Here is a 26,341-nt window from a genome sequence, read left to right as displayed (position 1 = left end):
GACAACAGGCCTCTATGAGCTCTGGGAGAATTCAAATAGCTATGACTCATAACCAAACCAGTTGTTTTCTTTAGTGGTGGAGAACTGCCATAGAGCTACGCTTGCAGCAGCATACAGTAAAGACAAAGCTTGCTACAAAGCTTTTTCGCTGTTGAAAACCACAACATTTTCCAGCTTCCCAACATTGTTTTGTTCACTCTCCTCCTTTTTTTTTTTTTCTCTTTGTTTTGAACTTACAAGTGGAGGACAACTTACAGCAGGGATGTCCTCAGTGTCCCACTCAGGGTCTTGGAGGTCTGAGGCAGCCCAGCCCCACTCCCAACCCCACTCCCCTCTAGCTGGACCCTGCAGAAGCCACCCTGCCAACGCCTCATCCAGCTCCAACACGGCCTCCCAGTCTGACATTGTACAATCCTCATCCAATTCCATATCCATCGCGCCAGATCCCTTTTGGCGCCTGGGTGGAAGCAAATTTTCCACAACGGGCCCCAGTGGACTCCTCTTGAAGTTGGTGGACTTGTCAGTTACAGTAGGTTTTGGAAAATAAGAGTAGACAGAGCTGGTGAGTCCAGTGGTTTGGAAGCTGCAGTACCCGCCCCCTGTTTTGGGTGCTGCTCCCTTTCAGCGTTGAGCGGTGGACACGGCACACTCCAGCCACATGATCCTTGTCTCACTCTGTCGTTCTCTGGCTCTCTCTCTCTCTCTTCCTTTCACACACACACAGGCAGACGAGTTACGGCCATTGCCCTCTAGTAACCCCGGCCAACAAGTCCTTTATTATCATGCCAGTAGCTTTTTCCTTTTTTTCTGCTTACTCCTCCTAGTAAGTATGTGTGTGTGTATGTGTGTGTGTGTGTGTGTGTGGTGCTGTCCAGGTCTGAGTGCCTTGTAGTTACCCTCTTTACAACCAGCAAAGAATGAAGCAAGTTTGTGGAGAGAAGGACTAATACAAACAAAGATGCAGCGAAGAAGGAAGAAAACAAGGCTGGAAAAAAGAGAAACCAGTGTTCTGAGTCTGTTTAAGTATGCGTTGAGTCCGTCTTGCTGTCTGACCTAGTGATTGAGTTACAGAGAACAGATGTGAGCATAACCTCTAGTTACCTTCGCCTGCAAAACAACACCATCAATCTTGACAGGGTCTACACTGGGTTGCAGGCCAGTGCTTACATCGCAGGGTGAAGTGGCTGGACAAAGAATCTGTATGTATGTCTTAACTTATCTTTTTCATTCAATCATTCGTTTTATGTATGAAAAGCTTCTGTGATATAACTAATGGTGCCAAAAGCACTGAGCGCTGATGATTTGAAGGTGTTGAGCGTATGAAGGCGTCTCGCTCGCTCCCTTCTCGCTGGTATTGAGGTCATTCATGTACTCCTGATACTTGATCACCCTCTGTTACTCTTCTTAGCAGGCGAGAAAGATGCAGAGCTTGCAGCTCCTATTTTAGCAGCTCTTAACAAACAATTGGTGTGCATGTCCTCCCACTACTCTTAACTAAATATATTTCAAGAGTCAAGAATGTGGACATAGTGGTGGAGGTCCCAGCAGCAATGATAAAAAAAAAACAAAACAAAACACCAATGTTACAACAGCTTGGGTTTCATTGACTCCTGCTGGATGAAGCAAATGTGTAGCCCATATTTGCACACTGGAAATCGGCCATGACTTCCACCTTTCCCCTTGCACTGTTTCCCAATCCTTCCTTTTTAACCACACACCGCGGAGACAATCTGAAGCGGGAAAAAACAGATGAGCCTTGGAAAATAATCTTCAGTAGCAGTCGTCTTGGAAAACAGTACTGATCATTCACGCTCAGCTCTAAAAAAAAAAAGCTTTCATCCACACTGAGAATGGCTTGACATCATGTGGATGAAATTCCCGTGGAATGAGGGTTCATCTGCTGACCAGAACAAAACATTCCTCAAAATTCCTTGTAGCGTCTGCGATCAAAGTCATCCTTTATTTCCTGCTCATTCAATTCATTCTCTCTTATATATCAAGCAAAGAAAGGGGCCATTGTGACTGATGCAGCACCCAGAGTTCAGGTGACAATATGAGACTTGTGATGAGGTGGACACACCAAGTTTATGGATTTGGTTAACTATTAACTTGCTGGACAAACAGTAGGGGATGGAAGAGAGTGGTACTGTAAAGCAGGGTGGGGTTTCAAGTGTGTTGAAGGGGGTGAGGGCTGGAGGTGTATGTCCATTCCGTTAACGACAATCATGTCCTGCTTTTAACTTGAGCGTGTATCGATCCGAGTGAAGCTACGTGAAAGGCCCGGCGTACACTATCTGCTCCATTTACCTGTGTAGATCTAAACAAATGTAATTGATTCATTGCGTTAAATCCTAATCTCACATATTCATGCACTGTTTGTTTGTTAGTGTTGTTTCCTCCGATGTTGCTAACTTGCCAGAGCCTTTGTGTCAGTTGCCATGGAAGCATTGCGACAAACTTGCGTAGATGCAAAGCGAATAAACAGACACTTTCAGAGGAAAGATGGCCACTGTGCATATCTCTAATAGGCTCAGAACTCACATCGGGACGGATGCATTTTCAATCACTGTGGTTTCAGTGCCATGGGAGGTCATCATTGCCATGTAGAGGTGCACACACACAGACAACCATGCATACAATCTCCTACATGCAGGCGCATCATAGGTGTGACCTACATGTAGTCAAAGCCAACAAGTCAAATTATCGATTGAAACTATTTCACTGACTGATTGTGCTGCTGTGTTTGTTCTATGATTAAGGATGAGTGTACAAGATATCAGGAACACAGCCCCAATACTGAGATGAACATTTTTCCTTTAAGACTAAAGTACATTCAGAAAGCACAGTACATTCACCATTACAAATCCATTGTGATCCTACAGTCCCTTATTCAAAGTGCCAGTTCCACACGGAAAAAACCCCCATCTATCTCAACAAGCAATTTTGGTCTCATTTGAAGTACTTAATTAGTATTTTCTTAAAACCAAAAATAAAACCTGTCAGTGTGGTTTGATAATTACAGTTCACAGCACTTGAATTCACTTGATTTGATTTGATTTCAGAAAGCCGTATTGGAAGCAAGTGAAAAACTGTAAACCAACTGTCAGGTTTATTTTTCTCTTGTTTTAATGGATGAAGCTGATGGTACTCGATACAAATATACCTTGAAAAGACCGAAATCAATAATACGTTAGGCCATTTCCCAATATTTTATGATTTACCCTGTCAGTCTGTGCCATTTAGCCCCAGGCCCATTAATTCATACTGAAGAGAGGGTTGAACCTTTTTTAAAACAGGTCACATACTGTATACCGTGTATACTGTCGTTTCATTCTAAGTGAGAACCTGTAAACTTTGAAGAGAAAAACAAATCCCAATCTATTCCAACTAAAATGTTCAATTCACAAGAAGTAACACACTCACTTAGTTCAGTACATTCAAAAGTTTTGTTCCTAAAGCCTCACTTGGTCTTGTAGCCTATGACCTGTAGCTTATGTTGGTTAATATTTCATGTTAAATAGACACTGTTGTGCTGACATTACATTAGAGCCTCTACTGGTAGTCCTGTTGAACTATATTTTAGTATTTACCATCATCCCACACTTGTCATTTGTGGCTGCAGTGCGAAGGTTATATAGTCTCACTTAAACGAAAAGGCTAAGTGCCTTTGTTTAACAGCTGGGCACTGTTATATTTAGCAAATGTTACTCAAACTGAGGTAAGTGCACTTGTTGGGAACTACATTCAGCTGTGGGTTGACACACAATGTGCTGCAGTAGTGACTATTCCCGTTAGCAGGACGCTATATGTGGGATTGAGTCAAAATAAAGAAGTGTGTGTGTTCATGGAAATTAAGGAACATGTCACTGATTTTATTTTTTATAGTTTTTGGACAACAGTGGAACTCTATGGCACAGAGGAATAAAAACACAGGAAATGCTTGTTAGTTTGAATCAATTCATGGTCTTGTAATGAGATTTGTTGACAATAAAAAATTTGAATATCACCTGCTTTATCCTTAAATAAAACGGAACTTTGGGACTCAATGGTTGGCAACATAAGTCTGCAGTCTATTTGATGATAAGAGCAGGTGGTCCTGACTTCTTGTACACTTCATGTATACTGTGCTGTATGTCATCTGTAAACATGACATTTTCATCTGTTAGACATTAGCAGTGTCAGAGTGTTATGTATGGTGCTCCTTTCAAACAATGGGTCAGTAAAGAAAATGTGAGTGGTTTATTATAGCTGAGAGGATTAGAGAAGGATTTAAGAAGTTGTATGGACTTGTTGGACCAAGCCTCATTTGAACTTAACAGCATTTCTCCATTTTCATTATCTGGATGGAGCTCCGTGTATTTTCCTCATGTTGTCTTACCTGAACCCTAAAACCTAAAAAGTGTTCCAGTGTCCATGTTTGTTGGGACATGGGAAACGCAGTTGGACTGGAGGGAAGCATGCTGAGACCTAAAGCACCATGCTCCATTCCTCTGTTGTTCAAAGGCATTCAAGGCTCGTCCAGAGGCCCTTGTGATGGTTTGTTGATTTGTTTAGTACAGTGAGAAACTCAGTGTGCTTGTTACCACCTGTTGCGTACCAGATTTAGAAGTTTGTGTGGTGACAGGCATTTGACCACATCTGAGCGACTTGTAGAATACAGTCTAACACAAGTTCGGATGCAGAAAATAAGCAATAGCTGGGAATTGTTCTGTAATTGAAATTGTTCGGGCTTTAGGTAGACATAAATATAAGGTATGTCAACTTTAACATGTGTGAATCACTTCACTCCAAAGTGTGGCTTTGCTATCTGGTGGTAACAACACTGAGCGAAGTCAATGGAATGAGGAACAGGCAGGCAGGAGGGATATTATCATCCCACCGCTCTGAGAACCAAGAGACAGAGCAAGAGAGACTGAAAGATATTCAGGGTTGTACAAGAATACAAGTCATGCTTACTCTCAGGATGTGTTGTCTTTCATGCTAGGGAGAAAAGGGAAGAGTGTACACACAGGGAATAAAAAAAAAAGAAATAAAGCAACATAAAATAGGAAAAAAGTCCAATAAAGACACTTATGGAGAAACTAGGGTTTGACACTGAGTGGTGTCAACGTCAACACCCTCTATCTTACCCACTCTGTGGGCTTAGCTAACACAACAAGCTCCTTTTCAGTGTAAATGTTGGTTGAAAGTCATTAAGGGGTTGTTCAGTGAGTGACTACCTCTGAGGATTATACTGAGGTCAGAAACAGTGTTAGCACTCCATCTAGTGGTGCAATATAAAACTGCAACACTCTGGTGCACTGTGTGTACCATTAGGGATTAACTTTGGTAGATTACTTTAAGTATCACAACTAGTATTGAAAGTTCTACGATAGTCTTTCCATTCTCTCGATTGCCTGCATCAGAAAGGTCCACCTGTTGCTCTTTTAAGCCCATGCTAATCCCCGCCTGGAGGACCAGTGACCCACACTTGTGATTTGGTGCTCCAGTAAACAGGGTTGAGGACAATGACCTTTCAACTCGTAAGCAGCACTCATCACTAAAACAACTTGAGGACCCTTCCAGGAGTCACCTCACCCACGTGACGTGAACACACACAAGCAGACGTATACACCCATAAGAGACGCACAAAAATCACACGTCAATGTAAATAAAAACAAGGTATGACTTACGTTGTACCAGCTTTGGCTTTTCTGTGGAGAGAGAAAGAGAGAGAGAGAGAGAGGGGAGAGAGGAAGAGAGAGAGAGAAAGAGAGAGATAGAGAGAGAGAGTGAGAGAGAAAGAACAAGTATTAAACTCTGTGAAGCTAGTAAGTGCTGCAGAAGGCTCGTGGGCTCATACAGCCATACTGCGGGTGTGAAACATGATCAACCTGATCATAACAAGTACCAGCAGGCGTGAAGGTCAAACTGTACCTCACAACCCTTCCTGTCAGAAATCACAGGACGTTATCGACACTATTTTAAATACCAGTGACGTGTGTCTGAGATAAACGGAGGGGTGAAATTCTCTTTCAGTTCACTCACTATTAAACTATAGGAATCTTTCTAAATAACAGGGTTTCTGAGGAAAATCTGCTTCTTGTATTGACGGAACTGAAAGTAATTTCACTTTTTCACTTCAAACCTGCCAAATACTGCATTAGCACATTAGATATACAGTTAAAATTAAATTATGTCCAAATCTCCATCCTAAGAAATGATTCAGTGCTGTGAAATTATTCAAAGAATTTTCTCTCTTCTCTCTCCTCTTAGCTTTGGTTTTGAATGAAGGTGTGAAGATAATATTTAATGCACCATACCATATTAAATGAATTATAATGGGTGTTTGTTGATATTCATATCCAAATGTTTCAGTCCTGACTTCCTGTAATGAATCATTCTGTGTGCTCTTCATGAACAGTCAGTTGAGTCTGTTGCAGGTTTATAACAGCAGAGGGCAGCAGAGATATATATATATATATCTTAATCATGACTATGATATTACAACATTTTCCAGCCACATACACACACCTTTGGCTCTAACAGTCTATGAGCAAAATTCCCACAGGGGAAACATGCAGGTGATCATTCAGAGGGTGAAAGAAGGAGGGGGGTAGAGGGGGGAGAGAGGGACAAAAAGTGATATCCAGTGTCTGATTACAGTAGTACAATAAATAAAAGCACCACATCTTAAGTTAAAGCGACAAAAAAAAAGAAAAGAATATTAACAAAAGATTTTTTTTTTTCTATTTTAGATCTTTTTGTGATGAGTTATAGTTGTCTTTTCCCGACAAGAGCACTGTTCAACATTGCTGCTTTTTTGCTAACCTGATAATAGTGACTATAGAACTGAAGACTGACTGACAATGTGTTTTACTTGGACCTGCTGGATTATCAGCCTCACCAGTGGCCTCATAATGTGCATCACAGCTCATTATTCATTACAAATTTCTCCTTTCAAAAACCTGCAATAATTTCAGTTTTTCTTTTGTGCCTGGGATCATCTGAGTTTTCTGTGTGTCTGACAGGGTTTTGTGGTTCACAAGCCAGATGTTAGCAGGTGTTAGCATGTGTTTTAGTCCAGTGTAAAAGGGGCTCTAGAGTGTGTGGTGTTAGCGAGCAGTGAGCTGCAGTAGCGGGCCTGAGGCCTGGCTGTAACGATAGCTGGCCTAATGTGGGCTAATCTGATTTGAAGGTGACAGAGACATGAGAGAGGAATTACTCTGAGGCCACTGTCTGGATAAGGTGTGTGTGTGTGTGTGTGTGTGTGTGTGTGTGTGTGTGTGTTTGTGTGTGTGTATGCGTGTGGTGTGCCATTGTGTTTGACTTTGTGTGACTGCATGCTAGTGAGTTTGTGAGATTTATTATGGCATTCTTTACACGGAGAGAGACTGTTTATTGTGATTGTTTACGTGAGAGGGAGGGAAAGAGAGAGACAGAGGTGCAGATAGAGAGAGAGAGAGAGAGAGGGAGAGACTACCTGAAAGTTAACCAGAGTTTTGTCTACGACTCCTCTGTGACTGATACAGTGGTTTGGGTCTGTCTGTATAACTTTAAACGACATTATTTCGTTTACCACAAACAGGGATGTGAATTACAAAACTGAATTTTGCTGGAATCATGGCTTCAAAAGAATTATTAAAGACCAAATTTCAACTAACATCTGTCATTAAATCAAAAAGTGAATTTAGGGTTAAAACATCAACTGTGTCTCTGTTCTGATGGCAAACAGACCTTTTAAAATACTTCTGTGGCTGTCTTGTTATTACAAAATGAATCAACAGAAAAGCTGGAAAGGCACTAATATAGAAAGTAAATTGTGCACGTGATGGTTTTAAACCCCACTGACCTGCCCTATCACTGCAAATACTAGGGTAGCGTCCATTTTCAGATTCAAAAAAAAAAAAAAAAAGAGCTACGAATGTCAAATTCAAACTGGCTTTAAATAATATAGAATCTTCAACATAAAGACAATTAAAAAATTAACAGCTTTACACAGTTGACAAACCACTGTCCTTTCACATTAATTTAGGGGATGGAAAGCATTGGAAAGGACACGAGGGACTGAGACTATCAAAGGGGATCCTACAGTCGCACAGCTACAGAGGAAGTGCAGGGCCGGGGGATTTAATGGGGGCCAGCGGGGACTGTCAATGGGTCAAATGAAAACAAGAAGAAATGCTTACTTTAATCAGGTTTAGTCTGTCATACTGAAAGAAAATTAAAGAGAAAACAAAATGTTAACCAAAGCAGTGAGCAACAAGACCACAAAGAAATAGTGAATGAGAGAGAAGAAGCTGAGGGACCAAGTAGCAGTATTCTCTGAGGGCCGACATTGGACATGTTACTCTGCTGCTCAATCTGATTCAAAACGTAGCTCATATGTTACATGAGAATCCTGGTAGATTATTGCTGTATCATTGTCTCTGTCATCATCACTGGGCCCTTTCTGCAGAGAGGTAGTACGGTGGCACTGTTTTCGCTGAATGCACTCTTTTATTTGGATTGCATTAGGGCTTGGATGATCAAGCTCACGTTGCTGGGACGACCTCACGCCATCTGGGGTCATGTGACCACTGCTGACCACAGAGGCTCACTGGGGGTGGGGGGTTGGTGGTGGTGGTGTTTGCAGGAGGATTGAGGGGGGTGGGGGCGTTAACTGTGGCATAGAAGTGAGGAGTGATGTAATCGATTGGGATATATGTGCGTATGTGCGTGAAACAGTTTGTGCAACTGCATAGCAGCAAATAGAGCATCATGAGGCTGCTCCTCACACCCAACTCCCATTTAAAAACCTCCATGTATTTCACTGTCTGTCCTATTTCTGTCTCTGTCTATAAAAACACAAATGAGACCCTGTATATAGACTCCTTATATGCTCAGCAATACATTTGAAGTGTGACAAAAAAAAAATAAAATAAAAAAAAATAAGTGGGATGATGTCTGACAAGTAGCAAATTAGATGAATGAAGCGAGGGTATGGGCGATGCACTAAAATGTGACACTAGTCTGCAGTGCATTTACAAGTAGGGGAGGGGGGATTTTGGGCTCATGATGGTGCGAGAAAAAGAGCAGGGCGGATTCTCTCATGTGGCAACAGAGAGTCAGCTCAAATAATGATGTAGTCCTGGAGCTTTGGACCGGGATCCTAGCAGGATTTTTAAGCATTTATCCCTCTGCAGCCAGGCAGTCACACAGCACGGCAGATATAAAGCTCTCATTGCCAAAATGTAACAACGGGATAAGTTTGTAAAGAGAGGGATAGGACACAGGCCCAAGTAGGAAAAAAGAAGCAGAGAAGAGAGACGAAATTTGACAATTATTTCCACTGTTGTTTATTTTGGAATTTGCAAAATAAATGTTCATTTTCATTCTTGTAATCTTTGACACAATCTGGAAAATAAGGCTCCATTTCTCCATTATATATGTGTGAATTTCCTTTATATTTTTTTCTTTTATTTCACTACATTTGAACAGCAAAAAAACAGCCTATCCTGATGTGACATTTATTTGCACTATGGATACAATGGTTAATATTTGAAAGTGTAATCAGGAACTGCCACATTGCATATCACCAGAAAGGAAAGGAAAGGACAGGACAGGAGAGGAGAAGGAAAGGAAGTGAGTGAGGTTCGGAGTGGGCTCGTCGGTTTCAAGGAATGCCCATCTGCTGTGATCGTGAGTGCAGATGGGGCTTGTAATGGTTGCAGTGTGCACAGAAACAGGCTGGGTTCGGGGTGAAGCATCGCAAACAAGGTTCGGACATTTTCACAGAGCAGCTCACAAGACAAGAGGTGGGGCATGGGGGGGGGGGGGGGGGGCTGGGCACAGGAATATTTGAAGAACAGAAAAAAGAGTAATGCTTACTTTGGAAAGTCGCTTGTGAGACTAGCATGCAATCAGGAGAAGAACAAAGAAAAATCAGATAGAAAAATGAAACTAGAAAGAAATCAACTGCAAGAAGAAACAGCTGAGAGTACCAACAGAAGAACTGAACAGTCATTATCAGATGGCACACATTATCACATGGCATGTAGCAGCAGCAGCAGAGAGAGAGAGAGAGAGAGAGAGAGAGAGAGAGAGAGAGAGAGAGAGAGGGCGTGCACACTGTGTTTTGGAGACAAAAAATGATTCAAACAAAGAGTCAAAAACAATGTGTGATTTAAAAACAGCAGAGACAGATGAAGACAGAATGAGGAGGTAAAAGATGGAGGAAGTGTCATGGCTTATTTCTAACATTTTGGGAGCTCAAATAAGTGCTGAGCATTACAAAACATTAGAGCCACATGCTCCTTCTTTGAAATAACCTGAATGTGTGAAAGATTAGATTTCAGCTTCAGTAGTGAGGGGGGGATGATGCCAATGGAATTACCTAAATAACACCTAAAAACTGGTTTTTAAACCTTCGTGCCATTTTGATGACCACAGATGCAAGGCTGCTCCTTCTGTTGTCCTCCTACACTTCCACACTAGAGCTTTTTCTGCCTAACTCTTTCAAAATATACAGTATATATATAACTATATATAAATATATATATAACACAAGCAACAATCAATACTGTTTTTATTTAGTAACCAGAAAACACTCTCGACACAGTAAACCTCTGCCAATGACAATACGTTCTCCAACTTTCTGTTAAAGGATAGGTTCATATTTGTTCAAGTCCATCTTAAAACGATACTCATGTGCATATATGTAAATTGAAAGAGGTTTTGCTTGCTTTCCTTCTACAGCACTGTCAATGTAAGGAATGGGAGAAAATCTACAGATCTCGTTCTTTGTAAAAAAAAAAAAAAAAAAAAAAAGCATTGTGAAGTTTATCTGTGGCTAATACTGCGCGTCAGCATTCTGAGTGAGACAAATCTTCCAATGTTAGGGTCTTTTTAATACCAAATTCCTTCTTTTAGGTTCCCTGGACAGTGTTTCCTTGCTGAGCTGTGACAGACAGACAGTATCACAAAAGGACATTTAGTAGTAAGTAAAAAGACAAGATATAAGATACAAAGATACTCACTTAATCTGTTTACCCCAGACTGCTTCATATTAGCTTCAGCTAAACAAGGAATTTTGTCCCCATCACAGTACGAAAGGATCAACTGATGGCCAGTAGCAACAGGAGGAAAGATTACAGCAAGTAAAGCCTGTTTCAGTGTTCATATGAGCACCTGAGTACTGCTTGACGTAAAAACACGTGAACTTATGCTTTTAACACGAACCCCGAAACCATTCTCATCACATCTTTAGGCCGAATTCATGTCCAAAAACAATCCTAGAATCAGGAGGAAAAAAAAATGCCAATGATAAAATGTTAGAAATACCCTACCTGGACGAACAGTTATAATCTGTCTATGCATAGTGTCTTCTGAAAATTCTGTTCATAAGTGTGTAGGCAGACCCATCTAACAGGTGAACAAACTAATAGTCTAAAATAAAATGATCTTTATTGAGGTAACACATATCACTAGTTTAGGAGGGATTTGGTGTGGAGCACATGGTTTTAGTTGGTATGGTAGGTTTTTACAAGCAGCAGAAACAGCTAGCATGATGTTGTAGTACTTTGATGAAGACATACTGCTGCTGTTAGCTGCTGCACCTCATTTAAAGCCTTAACTATGACAGTGGGGACCAAACTGTATCCCTGCCTGGTCCTGTCTGCTGAAGCATGGATATGAGTTCAGAGCTTCTTCTTCTTCTTCTGGTTTGGACATCTAATTCTAGCAAATCTCAATAGTGAGTAAACAAGTGCCCATGGTTTTGACGATGTGACTCTTTATCTATGCTCGAATTCATCGTGTGGGACAACTCACACAAACTCTGCTCTGTGAAGGGGTAAAACAGGCTTTTACTAATTAATTACAGGTCTGAAGATAAGACTGAACAGCAGCATTTCAAAACTCCTCTGTCCTTTCTATTATTCAATTGAAGTTTTAGCGAGAGAAATAAAGAGTTTACATACTGGGGAGTAAATGAGATGTAAAAATGAAAGGCTGGAATGGAGAGGAGGGTGCAATCTCTCCTGAGGCGGGAGAGTGATAGTTACAGCTCACTAGTTACATATCAGTATGTACAAGTCAATAACCAATAATAACACATACGTCACCACACTGGGAAAAAAATAAAAATAAAATCATAAAGCCAAGACAACTCTGACGTATTTATGCAGTCACAGTTAATGACTGGCTGCATACAGTCAACAAGAGGTTACACATCATCTCGGCTATAACAGTCAGAAAGACTTCACTCAATACAATATATAATCCAATGCAAGAAAGATAACATGTCGTATTCTTACTTGAAAAAAAAAAACAAATCATTTACGCTGGTTGCACCCTCACTTTGATGCTTTTTTACTAATTGCATCTAAGTGCATGTAACAAGTGTAATCAGTTGTAATGCTGGTTTTATGGTCAGAGTTAACTCATAGTGTCAAAGAAGTGATCAGTCTACTCTTAATCCATGTCTGTGAAATCAGCACCTAGTGTCCCACGGTGGGATCTCTCATGACAGCCGTTATGTGTAAACGTTAGGGTTCTCGACCAGGAAGCTCTCTACACAGCGCAGACTCTTTTCAGTGGAAAGGACACACTGTTGAGCGTTCTTCACAGAGCTGTGAACCTTATGTGGAATGTTTGAATTCAAAATACTGAGAGATACTAAGATACTAAATATATTTGAAACTGCACCACACTTCAAACTGTGAGGCTAACTTTCGTTTGTATCAAAAAAGGCACTCAAAAGAAGTTAATGGGGCATCGCCTGGTCACTCACCTTTGAGTTCTTTCCCCCGCTTCGTGCTGACTGCAGGGAGTATGTTCTCTGGACAACCTGCTCAGGCGTGGAGGGGGACTTGTCAGAGGAGTGGTCTGAACCCTTCTCCACCATGTTCTCACCCTCCTGGGTCTGCGGTGTGGGAGAGCGCGAGCGTTTACGTAGGACTGGTGAGCAGGCAGGTGTGCTCTTGTTTGAGTTACTGGCAGTGCTAAAAGGAAAGAAAAAGAAAGAGTGATAAGGAAAATATCTACTTCATCATTTTAATTGTTACTGCACTTTCAATCTAACATGAAATATAGAGTCTAGCCTGTAAAAGGACAAAAGTGCATCGCAGAAATCATACAAACACTGCTTGGATAAATCAGTGTAAGCACCATGCATGGTAGTGCCATAAGTTTAAAGGCGAGTATGGACAGCAGCACAGCACACACAGGGTCCTCAGACTTACATCATATGTGGCTTAACAGGCTTGAAGCACCATGTGCTTACCTGACTAATAACAGCTGAGCTAATAAGGGAAACCACCACCACCACCACCACCACCACCACAACAACAACAACAACAACAACAACAACAACAACAACAACAACAACAACAACAACAACAACAACAGCAGCAGCAGCAGCAGCAGCAGCAGCAGCAGCAGCAGCAGCAGTGAGGGAAACATAGGTAGAAAGACACCTTTACACACATGTACTGAGGATTCTCTCACTAATGCCGCATTTGAAAGCAGCAGTGAAATTGATACGTTTGTTTTTGAGCCCACTCTCAATTCTATTAAGAAATTTACTGAGTCTGGAAAAACAACCAACCTAAATTGCCTCGGCCCTGACATTTATTGAGCGGTTTCTTTCAAATCCTGTAAAATATGAGGCCATGTGATAATGAAAGATCTTTTTCCCTGAAAGACTAAAACAGTTTCCATGCTTGCAGCAAAGCCTGGGAGACATAACAAGGATTAAATGATCAAAGATACAGCACCAGGTGGAAAGCATCATTCTGGCTGTTAAAGCAGGCCTATAGCATGTGATTCTGTTATCTAAAATTATGGTACGTGTTGACTTTTACATGGGGATTTACTTTAATACCTCCACTAACAGCTCTCCAGCCAAGTGGAAGGACAGGTAGTCCCTGTTCTTTCATTTTACACTAAGTTACTATCAGGTAGCCTTTCTGATCCACCACTAGACACTCTCTCTTCTATTACACACACACACACACACACACACACACACACACACACACCAGTGGCTTAGCAAGAAGCCTTCTCCTCAAAATGACAGAAGCTAACAAAAGCGTCTGTAAGTGATCTGTGTGGCAGTGCGCCCGCCAGGCTCCGTTACTTGACATGGCATTATGCAAGCCATTGCGTCACCTCCAGCCAATGGCCGCTGTTAGTGGCCACGAATTACTGATCTACTGTTACATTCTAGACTTCATTGCAGCTTAGAGCACTGAATCATAAAGAGCAGCGTTGACAGCTTCTGTCCCACTGTCAGGGTCTGACATACCAGTAGTTGTTTGATTTTAAAAGGCAACACAGAGCCCTCACAGCTGGTTAATGCAGTGGGACAGATAATGCACGTCTGGTATATTATGGTGCCTCTGACATCAATTTATATGATTACCAAATGGTTTGCTATTCAGGGGATGATCATTTTGACTGTGCTGTACAATGTGTACTCTGCACTGACAACTGATTAGTCCCTACTGACCTGATTAGGAGTAAATTTGCAGGACGACTCTTTAGTGCAGAGTGATCACCGTGCTTCTATTTATCCGTAATTACTGTATCTTAGGCACAGTTTTCATATATTTTGTATTAATTTCTTGATTTTCAAGTGGTGTATGTCATCCATCAGGGCAAACACATGCGCACTAAGATGGTAGGAAGCAGAGTGCATTGATATTCAGCATGCATGATAATCTCTGTCTGAACCAGGAGACTGTCTGGGTTTCACACAAACATACACTGCCAATGCAAGTTGTCAGACAAATGAAGCAGGCAAGGAAATACGTTAAGGAGAGGTGATGAGCCGCCCAGATCCTGCCGCGTCTCATCTTGTGATAGATTTTGTTAGTGGATGATGTCCTAAAGAACATCCACATTAATCATTAAATATATGGCAATTGTTGTGTGAAATAGTACCTGTGCTTTCTCCTTGGATGTTCATTTTTTAATTCATAAGTATATTCATTTTTTATGACGTAAGCAGAGGAGGTCTTTATTTCAGGCGCGGCTGCCTGCCTCCACTATAAAACACTGCGGAAAAACCCTGCAGACTATTGGCTGTTTCCATAGCAACACATTAGATGCAGCCCTGAAAGTAAGTTTGAGAACTGTTAAAACCAGGATATGTTGCAAAGAGATACACCTCTTTGGAGACATCCACAATAGTCAGCTTATCTTTTGACATATGATGAGCGACTGCCATTCAGTAGTGCTCACTACGCAGCAGGACACAAGAGAGCGAACTGTGGCCACATCTCATCTTTCTACATGTCAGGTACTGGCTGGTGGAAACCCTCCGGTTCAGTTTGTCCAGTGTCGCTGAATCATTTCCTACTCTGGGTCACAGTTCTCCTCGGTCAGAGAAACACATTAATAAAATGTGTTATCTCCTTCCGGGATGATTTCATCATCATATGCTGTTCGTGGCTTATTAAACATGCTGTACATTTGCTTGTGGCCATTCTGAATGTCCTGTCCAAGGTCATCAATTTACTCCTGGGAGCAGCTTTTGGGACTGTTCTCATCCGTCTAAAATGAAAAAATTCTCGAAACAAGGCCACAGGAGGAGAACATTTTGTGCACTCAAAAGTATATTTTTCACAAATTTACCATAAGAGGCACCCTGATGAAAGCAGACGCACGTTTTAATCCAGCATATAGGCACGTGTATTTAAAAAATCATGAATTAAAGTTAGTTACTTAAGTGATTGTGGTAGCATGCCAGTTAAAATACTAAGGTGGTGCAGGTGCAGGTCCTTTTTCTGACTGTGACCTTATGGCCATAGGGACTTCTATTGGTCGGTCTGCCTGTACTGTGAGTTAGCATCAATACTTACTGCAGTGAAGGCAGGACTCTAACATTTTAAATTACGAAAACAAAAGTAACAACAATTATAAATAAATAATAATTAGACTCCTGTTTTAGCGTCGTTTCTATAGATTGTGTATGTGCACCATGTGCAACTTGACTGGGAGAGGTGACAATACATGGTATGGTAATTCGGATCAAAGCTTATAATCAGTAGGCTATCTTTCCACATGCTGTTGACAACTATCAACCATGACGGGTGCAATCATGAGAGGTGCAACCTGACAAAGAGGGTCAACATTTCTCAGTAGCAGAGTATAGAGTGTATGAAATCATGCTAAATGTGCAAGTTTGTTGTGCTTTGTTGTGCCTGATCCAACAGTTGGATGTATTAAGAATGTGTTTGTTATTAGCAACATGGATGCCAGTTTTTAAGAAATGAGCAGCAAATCTATTTAGAGAATAGTAACAGATATTACTGAGTTTGCATTTGAACTTGGGACTGCTGCACCTTGTGGCAAAAGCTTAAAGTCTTCAACAACCTCCCGTCTGAACATGCTACCCAGAAATGCATAGCCAATCACTATTTTCTAACAACCTTGCCATCATTCCACCATATGTAGCACTGTGTTCCCAACTCTTCAGTTACTGCATCCACCACCACTGCATGTTCTCATGTACACAATGTACTGCACAAGACAGAGGCCATCTTCTTCAAACGGTGTGACAGTGATGTTCTTTTCCAGTCAGCTTTCATCATATGCTGAAAACCACACACACACACACACACACACACACACACACACACACACCACACACACACACACACACACACACACACACACACACACACACACACACACACACACCACACACACACACACACACACACACACACACACACACACACACACACACACACACACACACACACACACACACACACACACACACAAGGTCAGGGTCAAAAGGTGCAAGACTGGGTGGGGTTGAGGGACAGTGTCAGGTTAAGTCCAGGCCCTGTGAGGTCATTAATTACATGATTAAAAAGTTAAATCTTTCGATCAGTGGCTTCACCTTCTAGGCAAAGGGGCTGGGAGTTAACCCAAATATTAGATACATAAAAAATAACAGTAAGTTTTTTTTAAAGGTTGCCTGAGGTGCAATACCTTTAATAATTAAGAGCTGTAGTTGAGCAACAAATGCTCCAACTGAAGAAAAGTAAGAGAGAGAGAGAGAGAGAAAAAACTGATACATAAACCAAAACATTATCTAGATCATCTCTCCTACTTTCCCTCCACGCAAAAACTGACAGGATATCTCTGGTACAGGAACCTCCACTTGTTGTTTTTAGCGGAAGAGGAATTCACCGACCGCCTCCCCTTTCCAGATACACGGCAGTAAACAATGGGAACACGGATCCATCATCAGCATATGAATGACTAAGCCCGATCACTCATTCACACAACAGTTTGCTCTTTGAACCAGCATGGTGGTGTGGATGGAGCAAACATGCAGCTGACGCTAGCCTGCAGAGAGGTAGACAAAAGCATCTATCACAGATGCTTTGTGGGTAACTGCTTCATGAAACAAAAACGCTGAGAGTTTGCCATAAAGCAACAGTACCTGCTGGTACATTATCTCTGGACTGTAATGCTCGGGGAGTTAAACGAAACAGCACAATGAGCTCTGCAGCTGTCGAATAATACACACAGCTGTTGCTACATGAACTGTACATGATTTACACGTACAGTTTGTTTGAGTTATTTTGATGCCATGAAGAAGAACATACCCTGGGTTGTAATGATAACAAAAACACAATGCACTATTTATTTTCTCTAAATTTTCAGCACCACTCACTTGAGCTATCGAGTCATAGAGCTGCATTGATTAAGTGATCTGCATCTACTTCAACTGATTTACTGTAGAGAGACAGCTGACAAACAATTTCACAATTAAAAAGTCATATCACTTAGTGTGCCGCCCACACAACTACATAGCTCAAACAAAGCTCAGCTTAGACTGAATATCACTATAGCAACAGTGAAAAGAGAGTGGTTTAAATATTCAGAGTGTGACTAAATATACTTCAGCAGCTCTGCTGTTAAGAGATGCCGTCTGTGTGGGGAATACAGCAGGGAGGCAATGTGACAGACGAATCATCGTGTCCCACAGGGACTTAGATTTTGATCGTTTGGTGACTGATTTCTGAACTTCTTGAGATAAATATCTATAATTATAATTTATGCTATTTTATAATAGCTGTGTGTATTCATTCTGTAGTTAGCAATATTTCTTTTCATGTGTACTTGCAAGTGGCTTAAGGCCTAATCAAGTCAAATTTCTCTAACAAATTCTATAGTTCTGCTATAATAAATACATGAATACACAGATAAAGAACCCCTTGATATTACAAAGAAAGTTGTTAACCCGTCCCGTAACGAAGCCCAGTAAAAAAACCCAAAACATTATGGTCCACAATGGGGGTACAGACAGTAAATCACATCTTTATTTTGATCCAAAGTTACTACATACACCACTGTTAACATCTCTCTTGATTATTAAAACATAAAATCTCACATTTTGCAGCACAGTGTGTTCATTTGCATACTGTGCGAGAGCGATTGGTCCCAGAGGCTTGAGCGTGCAACTCATCTGCATTACAGAGCTGGGCACAGACAGACAGACAGACAGACAGACAGACAAACAGACAGACAGACAGACAGACAGACAGACAGACAGACAGACAGACAGACAGACAGACAGACAGACAGACAGACTGACAGACTGACTTCAAGGTGTTGATCAAACAGGATCCCCGCATGTCAGAGTCATTCAAAATAGGTCAAGTTCTTACATATAGAGTGCAAAAAAGAGAGAGAGAGAGAGAGAGAAGCACGCTGCTTGCGCCACTTTGTTACAGTCTTTTCTTTAAATAAGCTCTAAAGCCCTAAATCCAACCGGCTCAAGCTGTCCAAACGCTCAGCTTCACAATAGAACAGAGTTCCGGGCCTTTCTGAGGGCCCCACTTGTTTTCACAGTTTTGCTGACCCTGGAAAATACCCATCTGGCAGTGGCCCTTCAGCTCCGCTTGGTTTGAAAAAGCCATGAGGAGCACCACGCTCAAAAGCAGCCACTGCGCATGCACACACAGGAATGCGCATACAGTACACAGAAGCAGACATAAACATGGGCATGCGCGTGGACACAGAGTACATACGCCGACGGATTGCAGAAATACGAGACAGTTCCCTCCATTTTTACTGAAATGATGAAATTCATATCACAACACACACATAATCTACAAAATATTACAAACACTTTCACATTTAAATACACACATGGACTGTATAATATAACCAGACCCATCCTACCCCACCCATCCACTCTCTCTGAACACAAACACTGGCTTTAACACATGCACATTCACATACACACACACACCCTTGTACCGCCATACCCCTGCTGAAAGACACAGTCCCTCAACACCTCGCCGTAGCAGCCCTCAAGACAGCGACAGCCCTCATTGGCCACCGTCACACACTCAAACACCACCATGTCCTCATAGGCAGCCCCCAGTAATGAGCTGTTCATCCAGCGGATCATCCCACGGACTGTGCACTCCACCTTCCTTTCTCTCTCAGTATAAAAGAAGAAAGGTAGTTGGGCAGATAAAAGGAGAGAGAGAGAGAGAGAGAGAGAGAGAGAGAGGAGAGAGAGAGAGAGAGAGAGAGAGAGAGAGAGAGAGAGATAGAGAGAGAGATAGAGAGAGAGAGAGAAGATGGAAGAGGCAGGCAGGGAGATTTTCTTTAGCAGGCTTAGGGCCACTGATCTTCCCTGGCCAGCTCTGATCTCCTAATAACCAGCTTACATCGCCCTTAACACCACCTGCCAAAGAAGAGGCATTGGTGGTCTGAGGTGCAGCTGCCCCCCACCCCTTTCTTCCTTGGACTCTCCTTCTAAATAGTACATGCTGATCTTGCCAAGCAGGCAAACTAATCATTATGCAGGCTTCATGTAATTTTGCCTGAGTGCAGGCAGGTAGGCAGGCAGTTGTTCCCAGCACTAACCTGGTCGTAGCCATGTAGAGAGCCGCTCCGCAGCGATCAGCCCTTTGCAAACGGCTTCATTCACACAGCGGGAGCCGTGGATGAGGCATAGGAGGAAGGAGTGGAGGAGGTGGTGGAAGAGGAGGAGGGGGGAAGAAGAGAGAGGAGAGAGGGATGAGGGATAAAGGGGAGGAGGGTGAATGAGTTCCGGAGCATGCCAGGAGGACGGGAGGAAAAGGAGGAGGAAGCAGACGCAGCAGAGGGAGATAAAAAGAATGTAATTTCCCGACAGGTGGAGTTTTTTTTCCCCCCTTCTCTTTCTATCATTCACTCTGTCCCCCTTTGTCTAATTGAGGCTGATAAGCTCCTGTTCTCTCTTAACAACCTGCACTTTTCCATTCCCCCCTTTTCTTCCACCGCTCTGCCAGCCGTTGGATCATCGGCCCGATCACTGCATCAGCTAGTATCCAAGCAAGGCTCTTCTCTCGCGATTTCTGCTCCTCGTTCACAGAATTTCACGGGCGCAGACTGACAATAGATGGAAGGAGATTGAGGGAGAATGTGCAAGCGGACAGAGAGAGAGCGAGAGAGAGAGAGAGAGAGGAGAGAGAGAGAGAGCGAGCGAGCGAGGGTGAGAGACAGAGACACGGCAAATGTGAGAGAGGAAAGAGATGGCTTTCACTTTGCATTCCACCTCTACTTGGTGCTGGTGCACTGAGCCTGCTGCTTCCTCAATTATTCATGTGTTTCATGAATGGAGGGGCTGACATCACCGGCATTCAGGTCACTTTACATTCGAAGCTCCTTCTAAATCACACAATAAGTGAGCCCAGGCTTTGTGGTTTCATACAGACACACACACACACACACACACACACACACACACACACACACACACACACACACACACACACACACACACACACAAACTATACATACACAAACTATAGATATATGACATCATGATATTCACAATAATGATATTATCATCATATCTATAGAAAATTGGAATAATATCAATAATAATGACTAATAATTTTAGGCAAATGATTCAGACTCAAATACAAGCGTAAGGAGGTGGAAAGAGAGTCTGTAACCACAACTGTACAAAAGCATACAAAAAGAACAAGACCCACAAGGCCTAGCATCTGCCATATATATAAATAATAGTATTATGAACGCAATATCAATATTTAATTTTCTAAATACCACTGTAATCGTCAATACTGATATATCACGTCAACCTTGTGACGTGATACTTGTTGCTTTAGACACTTCTTGCATCCTGCCAATATCCAACAAATAATTCTAATGAACGCCCAATTAATATATTAACTTACATTTTGTTCGACTTCACTGTCCCTTGAGGCCATTGCTTTCCGACTGTGGTTCAATAAATAAAGGCAAACAAAAGAAAATATGGAATATTAACCACTGTGCATCTATACCATCTATTCTGAACGTTGTGTGGCATCAAACTGTATTGTAACGCATCACCAAGAGCAGCATTGGTCATTAGTCATTCCTGCCGCAGTGTAAAGTGCTTACTTCAGTTGATTTCACCAATATTTATTTAGTATTTCATTTGCAGGAACCACTGCATCATTAACTAAATATGCTCCTAGATACATATGGAAATGGTGATTTAAACTTCAGATGAACCTAATTTCTTGCCTTCAGCAGTTTAAAGACTTAATTTTCTAATCTCTGTATGAAGTTTAACGCAGTTACTTTACACCGGTCATGGTGTTTCTGAGCTTGTTTAAACTCCAGTTACGGAATTGAAAAGAGCAGAATTATGCTCACACAGTATTCTATTTTATGGCAGCTCTGGTTATAACAACAGTAGATTTTGAATTATGATTGACCCCTTTTTGCATGGAGGACATGTTATAATGCCAAAGCAGGAAAAACTCAGGTCTCCATCTCCAAATTTCCAGAGCATTAGTCACATGCCTGAGCCACATTATAAGTGTGTTTCCATTGCACTGTGTCACATTAGTTTGCAATACATGAACTTTTCCACCTTCATCAGTCAATCAGCTCTTGCAGAAAATGAAAGGCTTTATCCACAGGGCTGGAACTGGGTGTCCATTACTGGATTACCACTGTTATGGTGGATTACACACCTATTGTAGCATTTACAGTCTCTATGCGTGAAACCTAGAAAGACATTTCTTTAAAAGAAAGAGAGTACTATTTACTTATTAAAATCATCTCATACACTGTTTCGGACTAAAATAAGACGTAGATCATTTCCACTGCTCTCCCTCTTTTTTGAGTGACATCCTATTAACTCTAAACCAACACACGGCTGGTCTTATGAACACGCCAGGAGAGGTAACTTTAAGATAATCCATTCCCACATACATGAAGATTACCACAGTCAGTAATCACCTCTGTGTCTTTATTATGAAGCAAACGGAGCCCTGAGCTGTGCTGCTGGAAAGACTTGACCCCAGGGCTGCAGCAGTGCTGGCTGCCTCTGTGGGAGCGCTGAACGGATCCGTGCTGTGGAACAAAGAGAGCTGGACCACTGAGCCGGACCACTGTGTGCCCAGATAAGCCTGCCCAGCCTCACACCAACAACTGACCTACTTAGGGGACCTCTGTTCTCATTGTTGTTGCACCCAGGGGACACGCAGATGGTCAGATTGACCACACACTCACAGAGATGGTATGTAGTGAATAGCCATGGTATATAACTGTTGATTCATTCATCTTAACTACTGATGATTGACAGATCTGACAGCCTTGAATAGTTTCAATTTCATTTTCTATCCTATTAATACTGGTGTAGATTCAAGTCGAACACACCCATAATACTAACGACAAATTTCTCCATCTTTTTGAGATGAAGGCGTGCTGTTTACCGAGTCGTCATAGCAACACCAATGTGGCGACGCCTGGCTGGGTCGGAAATGTCTGTCATCCCGACTGAGTCTCGGCCGTGCAGTTACCATGGCAGCCCGTCAAACCATTCATGTGCACCTCCACTTGAAGTGTTCACAACTAGACGGAGAAAGGGAGAGCCGGAGGAGGGTGCGTGTTTGTGTTGTGTGTCCGGGGCTGTGGGGTTGCTGCTGCTGCATGAAGCATTAACACACACAATTAGTTATCTACAAAGGCCTGGACTTTAAGTGCACTTTGCTGTGAACATGTTTGGAGTGACAGGAGCGTGTGACAGTGGGGCCCTGACGGCTGATATCTCCATTTTACCCACAGCAAGAAGATATCTGAAAGATGAGAACACAACATTTTCTATGTTGATGGTTGTGTATGAGGAGAGTTTGAAAACCACTGTGCCGTGTGTCATTACCCTTCCTAAAAACTATTTAAATCCAGCCCTGAGAGCATAACTTTAGTATTTAGTCCCAGGCTTAATTAAAATGCTTAATTACCCTCACTCTGTGGCAACCTAACATAGACAGGCCTGAGACAATTTTTGAGTTCTCATTGAAGCTATGACCTACTGTACCTCTGGGTACGGGAACCTGTTTTAAAAGCAGCTATAATTAAACACTGATTTAAATTCAAGAGCACAACTCAGCGCGGTGAGGTAATTTAAGGACTCGGTGGAGATGTCAGAGAGTGGCGGGAGGGGACAGGAAACTGGCAACCGGATTAAGCCCCTGTGGGACACTTTGTCCCAGTGGAATGGGACACAGCCACTGCCATCTGCAGGGGATATGCAGGCGGAAGGAAGCAGAGCGGTGAGCAGAGAGAGGATAGACAGAAAGAGATTGTGCATATGAGGGAGGAGAAACCAGGTGAAGTGAGGAAGTGTAAGGGTGAAATATTGTAACATTTGTCACATTGAATAAAGGTGCTACAGTGCTTGGAGGAAAGCCCCAAATGAAAGATGAAAGTTGAATTCTTGCACTGTCAGCACTGTGTTTATTAGAGATACAGAACGTTTTGGTTTTTAAAAAATGGACCTTACTGTAACTGAATTTCAAGCTTCCTGTGTTCGCCACTGTCTGAAAATGTAATTATTCATATACCGTTTTATATCAAAAATGCCACTAATCACTTTAGGCATCACATCACTATTCACTTCACAAATACATCCCACACAGGAGGCTTTGATGCTCACAGAGTTCTATCTATCTACCTCAGCGGGACGAATATGCATCACCTCCACATCAATTCATTGTGGACTTTACTTCTAAGAAGTTATTACTATTTCAAGGAGCGTCCCAGTAGCCGAATGATTACGGTGCATGCCAAATGACTGCAACATCCATGGTCTGATCCCAGCCTGGGACTCGTGTTGCATGTCATATCCACTGTCATGCTGACTAAATAAATAAACGTTTTCTCACACACGATTTCATTGCTGTATTTAATGGTCAAATAATTCGTTTTTTTTTCCTTTGAATATGAACCTGTAACTTGGAAGCACATTAAAAGGTGGCGCTTATCCCTCAGCTGTACTGTTATGATGTCAGCTTGTGCCATTTAGTTGTTTATGCATGCTAGCAGGAATAATAAAAACAGGGAGCCGTGCTAGACTGTTTGCTTCAGCTTGTAGATAAGACAGATAAAATATATGGATTCCTAAAGTGTCTGTAGCAGAGAGCCATTAAAAAGCTGATAAGTTCTATAGTTTACTGTACTAAAGGAGAATGGGTTTGGTAAGCAAGAGGCTATTTTGCTGGTATACAGTAGCCTTAGTGATTCATGATAGGGAGGAGGGGAGCAGGATCTGGCTGTGCTTTTAAAAAGCTTAATGGAAAATGGCCTTATTGTTTGGACAGGCTTAATTTGAGAAACGAGCATATGGAACGCTAATGTGAAGTCTTTTCATCAGACATCCATCACAGAGAGGTACACATGACTGTCTGTCCCTGAATGCAACTTCCAGTCCATTAATAATGAGGCTCAAGGGAAACCTGCCTGTCCGCTAATATTATTTTATAATTACAACACATTGTCTGCTTCTTTATAATATTTTTCATTAATGTGGGGTTAATGCAAACTGTAATATTGTATTAACATGAACAGTTAATGCCAGTTTAGACACAACTCCTTTATCATTAAGTGCTGTGCTGTGCTTTCTTCAGTTACTTCATCAAACATTACAAAATCAATGCATCATCAATTATATCCCATCACATCCCAAAGATAGGAAAAATAGGTTGGTTATATTGGGTACAGGCAGAGGAGTGTGGCAGGGAACAATATAGAGTATAATCAGCGATGACAAATGGGTTGTGGGAAGGATTCAGTAATAAAAAAAGGAAAAGGGGACAGGAGAAGAGAGAGAGAGAAGAGAGAGAGAGAGAGAGAGAGAGAGAGAGAGAGAGAGAGAGAGAGAGAGAGAGAGAGAGTTAATAAGCTGTGGGCAGGAGGGAAGCAATTCTGCAGTTTCTCCTCACTGCAGAGCCCCTGCTGTGAACTTGGAGGTCCATTGTGGCCCAGTCTGATGGTGCAGTGCTTTATCTGTGAGGCAGTTGGTTCCAAGTCTCCCAGTCCATCCCTCATAAACCCTTGACTCTGGACATTTCATGATTTTGTTTTCTGAGCAGCTAGAAATAGTTCTGCGGACAGGAAGGGGCTTAATCATCGCGTCTGATGACCATATTAGATATCAAGGAGCAGCTGAACGACCGGCAGTTCACCTACAGTTAATGCTGAATGCATTTCCCTTCTCCTTCTCTAATGCTTTGCATATTGAAATGAATCTTCTTGGTGCAGAGGCCTGGGAGCTACAATTTTCAAGTCAGTCTTAAATAGCCCAGAGATACATTAGCAGCACAGCACTGGGTAATATATGCCTGGGAACGTGGTTTGCATATATGTACGTGAAAATCTGAAGCATCCCTGTATATGTTGGTGGATGCTGAATGTTTTCCAAATGTCTTTGATCTTTTAATGTTTTTTTTGTGTGCTCACTTGTGGTTGTGACCGGGCTAAAATCTGCAGTCTCAAGGGTGGTGTAAAGAAGAAATCACAGATGTAAGACCTCTCTCCAGTCTCTCTGACCATGACCTGAAGCAGGGGTAAAAGTCACCAGCTCTGATTGGTGACGATCAATAATAAGAAGGGACTGAACAACTGACCAGACAGTTGGGGTAAAGCTACCCACAGGCATTTATGTATGCGAGTCTGTCCAACTGTCCTGCAGCAACAACCGCCTTGTTCACAGTGCCACGTGCAGAGAATAAGCTCCAGCTCTAGCCTCCTGTCACTGCCTTGCTGTTGCTACAGCTGCTGCTGTTGGCTGTGTGTGCACATCTGTGTCTGTGTGCGAGTGTGTGTGTGTGTGTGTGTGTGTGTATCTGTGTGCAGATTTAAGTCACACCAAATGTCATATCAAGAGCAAACATCCCCACACTGGGACCACTGCCAAATCCTGAGCAATCTCTCTCACACTCTCACACACATGCATGTACGCACAGATGCTCTCTCTGTCTCTTCCCCTTATCTCTTCCTTGTCTTCTGACAAGTAAGTAATGCTGCAAAAAATATCCTTCACCGTGGCTCTCAATCA

General features: G+C 42.1%; 1 protein-coding gene and 1 long non-coding RNA gene across 16 annotated transcripts in view; one reads left to right on the top strand and one right to left on the bottom strand.

The window, feature by feature from the left end:
- gramd1bb (GRAM domain containing 1Bb) overlaps positions 1-26,341 on the bottom strand; it is a 98,360-nt gene that overhangs the window by 9,879 nt on the left and 62,140 nt on the right. For 7 of the 14 annotated variants that reach the window (XM_056373483.1, XM_056373489.1, XM_056373497.1 and 4 more), the window contains 4 exons: positions 12,752-12,962; positions 8,169-8,192; positions 5,673-5,693; positions 4,957-4,980 (listed from right to left, as the gene is read on the bottom strand). In XM_056373483.1, the coding sequence (XP_056229458.1) occupies positions 4,957-4,980; positions 5,673-5,693; positions 8,169-8,192; positions 12,752-12,962 (280 nt within the window). Of the gene's footprint in view, positions 1-4,956; positions 4,981-5,672; positions 5,694-8,168; positions 8,193-9,849; positions 9,871-12,751; positions 12,963-19,256; positions 19,380-19,866; positions 20,675-26,341 lie in introns of those variants that run through there. The other 7 variants (XM_056373495.1, XM_056373491.1, XM_056373484.1 and 4 more) reach the window with 7 other exon arrangements.
- LOC130167377 (uncharacterized) lies at positions 445-24,176 on the top strand. Of its 2 annotated transcripts, none has more exons than XR_008827287.1 (3): positions 445-1,203; positions 22,264-22,522; positions 22,706-24,176. It is a non-coding gene; the product is annotated as an uncharacterized LOC130167377 (long non-coding RNA). The 2 variants fall into 2 exon arrangements; XR_008827288.1 differs by having other exon boundaries at positions 22,700-24,176.

This window comes from Seriola aureovittata, chromosome 4 (assembly GCF_021018895.1).
Source record: "Seriola aureovittata isolate HTS-2021-v1 ecotype China chromosome 4, ASM2101889v1, whole genome shotgun sequence".
Classification (NCBI taxonomy): domain Eukaryota; kingdom Metazoa; phylum Chordata; class Actinopteri; order Carangiformes; family Carangidae; genus Seriola; species Seriola aureovittata.
This window is presented reverse-complemented; position numbering and strand designations above follow the sequence as displayed.